This window comes from Bos javanicus, chromosome 16 (genome assembly GCF_032452875.1).
Source record: "Bos javanicus breed banteng chromosome 16, ARS-OSU_banteng_1.0, whole genome shotgun sequence".
In the NCBI taxonomy this organism is placed as follows: Eukaryota; Metazoa; Chordata; class Mammalia; order Artiodactyla; family Bovidae; genus Bos; species Bos javanicus.
Window position 1 is genome coordinate 65,281,506 of NC_083883.1, and position 12,580 is coordinate 65,294,085.

A 12,580-nucleotide genomic window follows, 5' to 3' on the forward strand; every position below is an offset into this window, starting at 1 on the left:
ACCCCATCTTCCATGCATCTTGTTGTAATCATTTAAAAAGGCAATTCTGACAATGCTGTACCCCTCCTTAAAACCCAGCATAGATTTCCTAGTAGTTAAAAGACAGAACCTGAGCTCCTTAACATGTCATGCACAGCCTCACAGTCTGCAGTCTGCTGAGATTCTCCAGCTCATCTGTAGCTTCCCACCCTGCATTTGATGCATCAGTCTCCCTCCTTCACTGGCTTAGCTTTGTTTTTCTTTTGTGATATTTTCTCTGCCTGGAAGAGTAATTCCTTCTCAAGCTTTGAGATTCCAAACCAGAATTGGCCCTTTATAAAACTAGGTACACATGTTCAAATCATATAGATTATTGAATGAATGTTGTAATACAGAGCACTGGAGTGTCAGGAGATTTGAAAATTTGTGCCAGACTGTGAAGTGCCATAGAGAGAGAAAGCAAGTTAGTATTTTTATTATCTCTTACTGAGAAGCTCCTTTAGGAGCAGCATTTCCCTAGATGTTATTTTTCAATGTGAAATTCAACAGTAGAGCAGCACGATTTATTTTTTTCTGATGCTAAAGCTGAAACTCCAGTACTTTGGCCACCTCATGCAAAGAGTTGACTCACTGGAACAGACCCTGATGCTGGGAGGAATTGGGGGCAGGAGAAGGGGACGACAGAGGATGAGATGGCTGGATGGCATCACCGACTCGATGGACATGAGTTTGAGTGAACTCCGGAAGTTGATGATGGACAGGGAGGCCTGGCGTGCTGCGATTCATGGGGTCGCAAAGAGTCGGACACGACTGAGCAACTGAAATGAACTGAATACCGTGAGACTTGGTATTACCTTAAAGATCTCAGGAATGTCCGTGAGATTTGATGTTACCTTAAAGGTCTCAGGAATGTGTGTGTGTGTGTGTGTGCACGCGCGCATCTGCGTTTGTAAGCACATACTCGCCTTCTAGTGTCTACTCTCTGACCTGTTATTTAACACAAATAATTATCATCAGGTCATTATGTTTATGGTCATAACTGATGGCTACTCATATCCTGAATACTCCTTAGTACTTTATGGAAATAAGTAAATTATCTTGAAATAAGACGTGCTGTGGCTTTTATTAAATTTCAAAAAAAAAAAAAATAGTGTTGCCTCCCAAAACAAGAGACTAATTCACCTCTCCTCAACTGTGAGATCAGAGGACATTGGCTTATATATTCCTGTGTTCTTCTCATAGATGGAAGGGGGTTGGTCCAGGTAAAAGGAATCCTCCACTGTATTTGCCCCTTACTTGGAAATACCTTGTATATTTTTAAGCCATGAATATAATGTGTGATTTTGAGAGATTATTCTGTATTCATTACCTTGCATTGTTGTATCAGTGGTATGTATAATCAAGCTATTTGTTAAAGAAGATTACCATTAACTAGTTTTTTCCTCTAGTGACATTATAAAAAAAATTACTGTAAAATGTTTAATTTTTGAAAGCCCCAGTTCCTTGGGCTTTTATTATCAAACATTTCTTTCCCCCCTTCCCCCCCTTTACAGTCTTGTATAAGAGAGGAACTGTGATGCAGTGGTTAGGAGTTAGCCTCTGGAATCAGTGTGTTGAAATGCTACCTCTGCTACTTGCTAACTTGATGACCTTGGGCATGTTACTTAACCTCTATCTTCTTATGTTTCTTCAGCTATAAAGTGGGAGCAATAATAGTACATAGTGAGGGTTAAATGATTACTTTATGGCAAACCCTTACTTTAGAACAATGTGGCAATAATAAGTGCTAAATATAGTGCTAGCTGTTTTAGTGTACCTAGTGCATTAGAATGTGTTAAATGTATTTATAGATCTTGATGCTCAACCGTCTCCAAGAGTATTGTTTCAGATGCTTGGCTTTAAACATATTTGGTTATCACTGAATGTTTCAGATTTTGTTCAGCCTTTAAATGGCTTTTTCTTTTCTCTTGTTTGATAGAGGTGCTTAATTTTTATTATTTACAAACAGACAATATATTTAGTGTTTTGAAAGCTTTATATTTTAAATAATGCTGTTTTATTATTGAAGGCATGATGATTTTAATTCTCGGATTCTTCGTTCATTCTTTTTATTAATTCCTTCGGCTTAAAGTAAGAATAAAAAAGAATTCATGTGGCCACACCTTCTAGAAGCCAAGAGGAAATTTTTGAAAACTAGTTTATATAAGCATTTATATAAGCATTTTATATCTCTTTATATAAGCATTGTAGTATTAATCTTTCATAATACTGATCTTTAACAAAACCAATAGGTCGTTGAGGTACAATATTTTCTCTTTATAAAAAAAGTAAAATAATCAAGTAGCCAATTTTGTGCTAATCTTTGTGAAAGCAGTTGGTTTAAGATCACATATCTGTTGATTTCTTATATATTATACCCCATCTAAAAAAACTTATTTTCAAACAGTCTTCTTTGTGACATTATGATGTCAACAAATAAAAATCTTTATTCTGAGGAGACTATTATTGATGATTCCTCATGGGAAAACTGTTTGGTTTGGGGATTTATACATATCGACTTCTTGTTTTTGATCAAATACTCCCTGGAGCAGGAGAGCCAAACCTTTTCTGTGAAGGGGCCGATAGTAACTGTTTTAGGCTTGATGAGACATGTAGTCTTTATCTTAACTACTCACCTCTGCTCTTGTAGCAGAAAGCAACCATAGATGATACCTAAATGACTAGGCAAGACTGTTCCAATAAAATGTATTTACAAAAGTTGATCCATTGTGAAAGAGGAAATTTTACCCACGGTCTGACCACTGCACAAGAATATGAATTTTACTTCTTGTGGTCTTTCTGGTAGAAATCTCAGGTATTTATTTCCTAATATGAACTGATCTTTTTTTTGGTTTGTTTTTCATTTTTTGTGAACTGATCTTCAATTTAGACTAGTTGACTTAAATGTTAAGGTTTAATCAACAGAGCACGAAACTGAACCTAGTTTAAGTCTGTGTTAGCTTTTTATGTCATAGAATTTTTAATTCCAACTTGAAATAAAAATAACTTGAACTTCAGAGTCAGAAAGAACTAAGTTCGTACTTAATTGTACCTAGTTGTTTTGTGATAATGGACAGATTATTTCCACATTTCAGAGTTTCAATTTCCTTGTTTATGGGATGGGAATCATAGTGGCTGTCTCCCATGGTTTTATTTTCTGTTTAACTCTCTTTACCATTTCAGTTGATCAGAGTTATTAACACGTGTCTCTTTCAGAACCTAGGAGAGAACTGTGCTCAAAGGTGAGCATCTCTTCCCTAGTCATTCTTGAGGTATCAAAACTCTTGAAATTTCAAAATGCTTGGACATTCACGTCAAATAGTTTTTATGACATTTTTGCAGTTTTGTTTGTGTTTAGATTTTTAGTTTTATATTTCTTGGACAGGTTATATAAAAATGGTATATAAAAATATATAGTGAAATTTTGATCTTTATCAGTGGAAGCCTGTTCCAGAATCTGTTAGAATTATAGTTTTTTTCTTCCTGATGGCCTATCAGAGAAGCAGATTATTTGGAAATAGTTCCTGTTATATGCTCAATATAATCTTCATTTGACTGGAAATTGGTATCCTCATTAGGCAGATCTTAGGATACCAAAATGGTATTTGTTCATCTTTACAAGCAAATCTTGTTCGGAATGAGAAAACAATCTATAAACACATGATTCTCAGTGTATCTTGTATATACTAGAGTATGTGTTTTTAGGTAAGATACGGATTCAGTTCAGTTCAGTCACTCAGTCATGTCCGATTCTTTGTGACCCCATGAACCACAGCACGCCAGGCCTCCCTGTCCGTCACCAACTCCTGGAGTCTACCCAAACCCATGTCTGTCGAGTTGGTGATGACATCCAGCCATCTCATCCTCTGTCATCCCCTTGTCCTCCTGCCCTCAATATTCCCCAGCATCAGGGTCTTTTCAAATGAGTCAGCTCTTTGCATCAGGTGGCCAAATATTGGAGTTTCAGCTTCAAAAATCAGTCCTACCAATGAACACCCAGGACTGATCTCCTTTAGGATGGACTGGTCAGATCTCCAAGATATGGATACATTGTAAAATATATCCTTAGTAACTTGGCTACTCAGAATGAAAGGTTACTGAATCCAATGAAGATGTACAAGTACGGCTGGTTGTCTCAGGTTCCTAAGTTTTAGTACTCTAATTAGGTTCGGGTGAGGGCAGGAGGGTGTGACACTGGTAGGTTAAGAGGTGAGGTATTTCTAAATATGATCTTAGGTTTTAAGGACATAAATCAACTACTGTGTGAAGTTTTGTTTTGTTTTGTTTTTTTAATGGCAAAAGTTTAGCACTCAAAGCAAACAGTAAAACTATGCTGAATGGATAATGGAATTTGATGTGATGTTATCTTTTAGGATTAGTATAGCTGTGTATTGGTGTTCCCTGGTGGCTCAGAGGTTAAAACGTCTGCCTGCAATGCGGGAGACCTGGGTTCTATCCCTGGGTCGGGAAGATCCCCTGGAGAAGGAAATGGCAACCCACTCCAGTCTTCTTGCCTGGAGAATCCCATGGACAGAGGAGCCTGGTGGGCTACAGTCCACGGGGTCGCAGACAGTCAGACGAGACTGAGTGACTTCACTTCACTTCATAGCTGCGTATTTGATATTGTTCATTTATAGTGATAGTTCTTATGTGGCTTGTGGTTTTTGTAGGATCCTATTATGCTTCTGTTATATTTGAAAGCTTAATTTTTAAAAACTTTTTAAAAGCTAAGAAAAAAGATTAATGTTATATTTTGATGAAACTAAAATTCACAGTTGATATTAAATAATAAAAATTTACAGTAAAAATTTTAGAGTCTCTGTTCTCTAGCTTTTATGTCAGATTTTGTTTTTAAACATGGAAATCTCTAAACTTTATATTCTTACCTTTTTATAGTATATGACTGTAATTTAGCCTGTTTTCTTTCTTCACTTAAAAAATATTTGTTGAATGCCGACTGTGTAGGGATAGGAGTTGTGATGGTGTGCATTAAAATCTGTGATGTGTACTATGAAGAAAAAATACAAGTGCTTTAAGAACATAAAACAAGAATATCTTTCATGTATGTAGGGTTCAAGGGCTTCCCTGGTGGCTCAGATGGTAAAGAATCTTCCTGCAATGCAGGAGGCCCAGGTTCAATCCCTAGTTTGAAAAGCTCCCCTGGAGAAAGGAATGACACCCCACTCCAATATTCTTGCCTGGAGAATTCCTTGGACAGAGGAGCCTGGCAGGCTACAGTCCATGAGGTCACAAAGAGTCGGACATGACTGAGTGACTAATACACACACACACACATGTAGGGTTTTAGTAAAGCTTCCTTGAGAAGTAATGTCTGACTGAGACAAAGGATGAGTAATTAAGTAGACAAAGTGGGGAAGAGGTATTTCTAGCAAAGGGACTCTTCTTTACAAAGGCTTTGAGTGTGAAGGGAGCCAAACACATTGGGGAATCTAGAAAGAAGTCCAGGGACTGGAGCAAAAGGATCAAGGAGAGAACAGAATAATGATAGAAGTAGAGTACAGAGGCTCTCTTCAGAGTGCACAGGGCTTTGTAGACCACTTTACTAAAGATCTTGATTTTCACCCTAAAAGCAGTGGGATGTCATTAAAAGATTTTAAGAGGGCAGTTGATGAGGTCAGATTTGCATGTTTTAAAGATCCCTCTGATAGCAATAGAGCAAGCAGAATGAAAGGAGACAAGAGTGAAGTGGAGAAAAAAATGTGGTGGCTTTGCAATAGTCCAGGCAATGGATGGTTATAACTTGAATGATAGTGACTGAAAAAGAAGTAAAGGGAGAATTACAGATTCAGGATGTATTTAGTAGGTAGAATTCTTTGGCATTGATAGGTTATCCGGGATTTGAGAGAATGTTGTCGTGGATGACTTCCAGGTGTCTGCTTTTCACAACTGGGAAGCCATGATGCATTTAGTAATGTACAAAACTCTAGAAAGAGAAACCGGAGATGAGGGTGGAGGTGGATCATGAGTTTGTTTCTTGAATACAGTCAATTCTTGAAGAATTTGGGAAGAGAGAAAAGAAGCAGCGGTTAGAGGAGAATATGGGATAGAAGATTTTAAAGTCTGTGAAAGTGTAGGGCATGTTTAAATATTCTGTGAGAAGCATCCAACAGAGGGAAGTTTTTAAATTGTTGAAAGAGGGGGGAGGTGGTAATTAAAGGATCAGAAGTTTTTACAAAGACTAGAAAGAGCATACCTAAGTGGAATTACTGGTCTTAAACAAGATATACGCTTCCTCTAGTGTTTTAACAAGAGTAAGAAAGAAGAGGGTTCTGTGAATATAGTAAGCCTTTATTTAGTAAGGGCGTTGTTTTCCCTGAGGTATGGAACTGTCCTTTGCTGAAAAGAATTGAGACTCGGGAAGAGGGCAGAAATCAGCTTGAGGAGGATGGAGATTTAAAATAGTTAAAGTGGCTAGTGAATTGAGAAACACAGAATTTCCTGGCCTCATTGACAGAAAAATTTTAATTTAATAAATGTTATCTTTAAATGTATTAGATTTGGGAGTAAACAGTAAGAAAGTGAACCCTACTTGGTAGAAGAGTTCATGATGACCCTGTGAACGTCTAAGCAATGACATCCGTTTGCTAAGATCTTACTATTCTGGATGTTAAAGCAGGGTCACTGTTTGCAGTGCCACAAATAGAGCTGCTATACATTCTTTTTTTTTAATTTGCATTCTTGTCATACAATTTTACTTAACTTTTAGTGTTACTTACGTTGGGTAGGCCTAGTTTGTTTCTAATTGATGTTCTTTTTCCCTTTTTTAGGCAGGCAGAAGTCCTGAAGGCTGACATGACAGGTACTGTCTGACTCATTTGTTTTTCACAACTTATTTTATACTGTTAAATTAAGAGAAGTGTGTCATCTTATTATACTACTTGTGGTATTGTCCTGGTTGCCAAAAGGTTTTTTTAATATTTATTGTTTTTATACTTTGAATTTTTACCTAGATGGCTCATCAAAATTTTTTATAATCTGTGCTACACTGACTTGAATATTGCCTAGTTTAATGCATATAATCATTTAAATTTGACATACTATAGCGACTTAAGAGATACAGAAAAAATGATTCATCTACCATATAAACACAAGTACCAACATTAGGTTTATATCTTCCTGTTTATAATTCCCCAAACCTAAATAGTAAATAAGCCTTCAGAGAAAAATATTTTCAGGAAAACTCTTGCAAATTGAAAGTCCTTTAAGTTGAGCTACCTTGCCACTTTTCTTTTCTCTCTTACCTTTTTGTTTTCTATAATAGCCAAGGTGTTTTTGAAAGAATAATTGGACTTAGCTGCAAAAAGGAGCAAATGACTTGAACTCAAAATTAGGAAACACATGGCGGCGACCATGTAGCGGTTAAAACGCTCTCTTACAGCACAGCAGCAGCATGCTTTCTGTGTAACTGTGCTGAAATGTTTGCACAACAGCAGCATGCTTTCTGTGTAACTGTGCTGAAATGTTTGCACAACAGCAGCATGCTTTCCGTGTGACTGCTGAGATGTTTTTAAAAATACAGGTGCTAGTGGATCTCATTCTAATTTTTGAAGATTTTAGTTCTGCAGTGAAACCCACAACGAGGGTAAAACTTGTTGTAAACCGCATACCTGCTAAAATTTACAACCAAGAGGAAATGGGCTGTTTGGATGTGTTTTTCTCAATTTCCAGAGTTGCAGGCTAATATTCTAAGAATTTGAGTAATCTCACTGTCATCTTGTTCAAGGGGAAAAAAAGCCCGAATCACTTTTTCTTAGTTTACAGTTCTTCCTGTTATTAATGTAGCTGTCATTATCCTCCATACTGTGGCTACCAGGATCAGCTCTGTGCTCTGCTCTGTTATGCCTCTTTGTGTTGGCATTGTAATCTGCATTGTGCAATAAAAGTTGTATATGGAGCAATCTCAGGCAGTCTATATACCTTTTGCTGCTGCTGCTGCTGCTAAGTCGCTTCAGTTGTGTCTGACTCTGTGCGACCCCATAGATGGCAGCCCACCAGGCTCCGCCGTCCCTGGGATTCTCTAGGCAAGAACACTGTTAACATTTTCTTAACTCTTGAACACCCTCAGTAAGAAGGCTTAGGGTTTGACTTTTGTAGGGTACATCTGTTGTACCCAGAAGGTGACTGACTTGTCCCTAAGATATTAAGTCTTCTCATTCAAATGCTAGTCTGTCTGATTGGTCAGAGTTAATGATACCTTAAAATCCTTTCCCTGCAGCCGATGAGTTGAAGCAGGGTTGAATACATCTATATATCTATTTATTTAGTCATTAAAAGCTGAATAAAGGGCCAAGAACCTGATACCAAAAAATAGACCCTATATTTTAGTTTCTAGCAAACTCTCGTGAGGATTAAGTCTAATATCTAGGAGATTCTGTGTGCAGAATAAGATTATGGTGCCTATAGATACTAATAGCAAACCTACAGAGGAGTGAAGACTATGCCGTTGCAAAACCTTGAAATGCAACCAGTCAGGCTAACTAGCAGTCAGAAATATATAATTGAAAAGTCCATTATTAAGTTCTTCTATTGAGGCAGCTCACTATTGGTTGTTGCACTCAAAAGCCTAGTAATAGGAAAGGCTAATGTGCCTTGTAGGACTCTGGCTGACAATACAGCCCCAGTTTGGTATTACATGTAGTCGTGGCCTGACTTCCTGCTCTCATCTTGCACCCAGTCTCTCATTTGGCCTCTTGAGCAGTTTAATCACTTGTCTGCTCATTGACATTAAGTAGCAAGTATGCATTGCTCACAAAAGTGTCTTGACAAGCAGCCTACCGATGACTTTATTGGCTTGACATATATAGGAAAGTAGGAGTAATAGCAGAATCCTCAAACAACTGCTGGATTGTGAGCTGACAGGAGGCTTCTGTAAGGGCAATTGTGAGATTGATTCAAAAGAAGAAAAGCTTCTTTGAACAAAGAGATACAGTTATTAATGTAAGAGTAAACAGATAAGTTGGCAGTCCACCGTTTCAAATGGGGTGACTTCTTATGAGGCATATGACTTCCTGTGGTATAAATATATAAATATCCATACCAAAATCAAAGGGTGAACCATTCTCTCTCTCTTTTTTAAGCCTTTTTCATTTCATGGTGTTATTTCAAAACTAAAAGACAAATACAGAAGCATTTTGAAAGATTCAGTCATTAGCCAAAAGGTGGAAAGTTTCATCTGAAATGTAGTAGTATAAAACTTTTGGAGCAGTCTGTGATATGTATTTAAAGCGGGTTTTTGCTTTGGTGAATGGAGAGTGAAGGAATTGTTGGTGTGGCATAATGGCCTTAACTATCTGTTTATCTATCTACTGTTTTTGTTTTGTCACTCAGATTCTAAGCTGGGTCCAGCCGAAGTCTGGACATCCAGGCAGGCTCTGCAGGACCTGTACCAGAAAATGCTTGTTACTGATTTGGAATACGCTTTAGACAAGAAAGTAGAACAGGATCTGTAAGTATTACCATTTGGGATGTCCCTGTAAGATCAAGAATCTCACCGAGACTTTAGAAGAGAACAGTTTGGTTGTTTCTTTTTAACCTATTTCAGAGTAAGCTATCTCAATGGGAAAAAAAAGAAATTCTAATATTTGTGATGTTTTGAACAAACTGACCTTTGGTGTAAAGAGAAATGTTCAGAGTTGGGTTTTATTAAGGTGTTTAGGGCATATCATAAAAACAAATCTGTATATATTTCAAGTGCAAAGAAACAGTGTTTGGATTCTCTGTATTGTATTCAGTCCTGTATTTAAACTATGATTTAGAAAAGGAAGTGTTCAGAGCAGGCTTTCTTTGATAAATGCGATTCTATAAGTCTCTCCCAAAGGAAAATACATTGTAAGGAAAGTTGTTCCTTTTAATCAAATAAGTAGATATTTCCTTCCCCCACTTCCCAACAAGACTAAGAAAAATTTTACGTATTTAGGCTATTCCACTCATTCTTTCTATGAGCTGTGAAATGGCAGATAACCAGATTCCCAAGTGAGTAAATAAATTCTTCCATGGAAGGCCTTGCCTTATAAACTGAAACAAGGACATTAACCTGGTGGAAAATTAAAAATCAAGAATATTCTGTTTACCTAAGTTGTGGTGAAAATTAGTTTTTCCTAATCTAATTTTCCTGATTTTTGCACACCTGACCTTTATATTGTTAGAAGACCTAGTAATAGAATTTAATCACAACCACTCAAACGCGTATTTTTGATATTAGAATCATGGATAAGATGACATCAAAATTGCTGAGGGAATGATTGCCCTCAGAAATCATTAAAAACCCCAGTGCTTCAAAAGAGTCTCAAAAGCTGCCGTTGATAAAGAAATAGGTACTTTCCAGGTAGGTTGTAAACCCTTTATCTGTGTTGGCATCCTTTAATGAAGCCAGTATATCTTCCTTCCTTCTTAGTTCTGTTTTTTTGTTTGTTTCTTTCTTTCCCCCCTGTGATTTCCAAATTAGGGAGCAACTGTACTTCACCATAACTAAATTTAAAATGACTCTCTGTACAACTTGATTAATGAATGAAAGGCATTTTATAACAGGATTTTGGTATGCCATATTTCAGCACTGTGTTGTTTCTTAGTTTGAATAGCCAAAACTGAAATGTCAAAAATAAGTTTATATTTCAAGCTCTAGCAAAAATATTAACCCCAAGAGAAACAAAACTATTAAATAGAAATAGAACCAAGTGTTGTGGGAAATAAGTTTTAGAGAAATAAGAAATATGGCTTAATATTTATAAGGAAACCACCACCCCACCGCCACCCCCCCCCCCAGGCATGCCACGTGATAGAAGACATTTTTTGATGCGATGATACAATGTATGAAAATTTGTTAATAGCTTACTTTTACTTTGGTCTTACCACTGTAGTTCTAAGTTTGTACCGGGATTCCTAAATAGGTTCTAACTCTAGTAACCCTAAAAGATTAATAACTGAAGCCACAGTCTGATTATTCGAACATTTGGTAAGTGTTTACTAAGGTCAGTTGCATTCTACTGCTTGTCTAATCATGTTCAAAGGGGAGCATAAAGTTATTTAAGTGAATAACTTTAATGCAGGTTTACTGTCCAGTGTGTTATAATTATAACAAACAGTTCTTTCTTGTTCTCAGGGGGACCAGTGTCTGCCCAGTGAGTCACTGCTATACCAAATAGAATTACATTTTGTTTTCAGCTGGAATCATGCCTTTAAGAATCAGATCACAACACTACAAGGCCAGGCAAAGAATCGAGCAAACCCGAATCGGAGTGAAGTTCAGGCAAACCTTTCTCTGTTCCTAGAGGCAGCTAGTGGCTTCTATACTCAGGTGAGTTCGGCACTACATACCAGTTTTCCTAAAAATCAGTGGTGATTATTCCCTTTGTGCACACCTTATTTGTATAGGCACTTTACGTACCCATAGTATGGTATGTCTAGGAGTGGATCATCTGTAATCTCAAAAAAAAAAATGTCCAAAATTATTTACCATAAGACTATTAAAACAGTAAAGTCTCTGCTCTTTAAAAGGTGATGGTTCACCTTAAAGGTTGGAGGTATAATTGTATGACTAGAAAAAGGGTAATGAGAGCAATGCCTTAGTGAAGCAGCACAAGTACAGTTACAAGTGAACTGACTTTGCTTCATTAGAGCAAACGTGAATGTATGGGTATAGTCACTAAGAAAGTAACAGCCAGTTGTGCCAGGTAAGAAAGTCAGACTCTGATCTCAAGTGAGTTTCTCTAGTATTAAATATATAGTAGAATATATCTAGAGCTTCAAATGCTGTTAAGCTACCTAAGAGATACAGTAGCCTTTCCTCAGTTTGAATAATAAGCTGTTTTTTATTGTTCTCAGAAACTTTCCCTGCCCTTAGTTACATCTTGATATGACTTCTAAATCACATGAGGTAGAATGATTCTTTTTTGGACAGACGAATAATTCTTTTTGGACAATGAATTTTATTTAAGCAGAATTCCTTTGAAAACTTCATCCCATCCACTTGTAATAGCATTCATAATTTAATAAAATGTGTATAAATTCTCATCTTACAATGACAAGGCAAGATTTTGAGGAGCTTGCACCAAAGAAATTCACAGAACCTTCTGTCTGTGCTGCTGTTTGACCAGTGCTACCTATATTTTGTCTATTTTGGTTTTGCTGTTTAGAAAAGACTGTTGAAAGATATCAAATAGCCACCATCTTATAGATTTACTTAGACTAAAAAATTAATCATTGTTCATCATTGAAAGAAGTCAAGTATGTTTCTTGTTCTCACACTTCATTTTTTAATTGCTTCCAGCTTTTAGCAAAAGTTGGTATTTCTGGAGAGAAGGGTTGTGGTTTGACTTGACTAATCCTTAGGGCAGGTATTAAAAGGTTAATTCATTCTGCATGTAACTGTTAAAAGTCTTTTCTTTGTAAGACACAATACTAGAAGATTAGAGGGAAGAGAGGCCATCTTTAACTATCAAAAGACTATCCAGTCTAAATGAGATGGGTATATTAATAGATACTTTTTTTTGGCTTTTCCGTTATAAAAAATGCATACCAATGCCAAGAGATTTTAAAATTATAA

General features: G+C 36.8%; 1 protein-coding gene across 12 annotated transcripts in view; it reads left to right on the plus strand.

Annotated features, from left to right (window-relative positions):
* Positions 1–12,580, plus strand: part of SMG7 (SMG7 nonsense mediated mRNA decay factor) — an 85,995-nt gene that overhangs the window by 38,287 nt on the left and 35,128 nt on the right. For all 12 annotated transcript variants that reach the window (XM_061383422.1, XM_061383425.1, XM_061383424.1 and 9 more), the window contains 3 exons: positions 6,807–6,838; positions 9,367–9,484; positions 11,200–11,332. In XM_061383422.1, the coding sequence (XP_061239406.1) occupies positions 6,807–6,838; positions 9,367–9,484; positions 11,200–11,332 (283 nt within the window). The remainder of the gene's footprint in view (positions 1–6,806; positions 6,839–9,366; positions 9,485–11,199; positions 11,333–12,580) is intronic.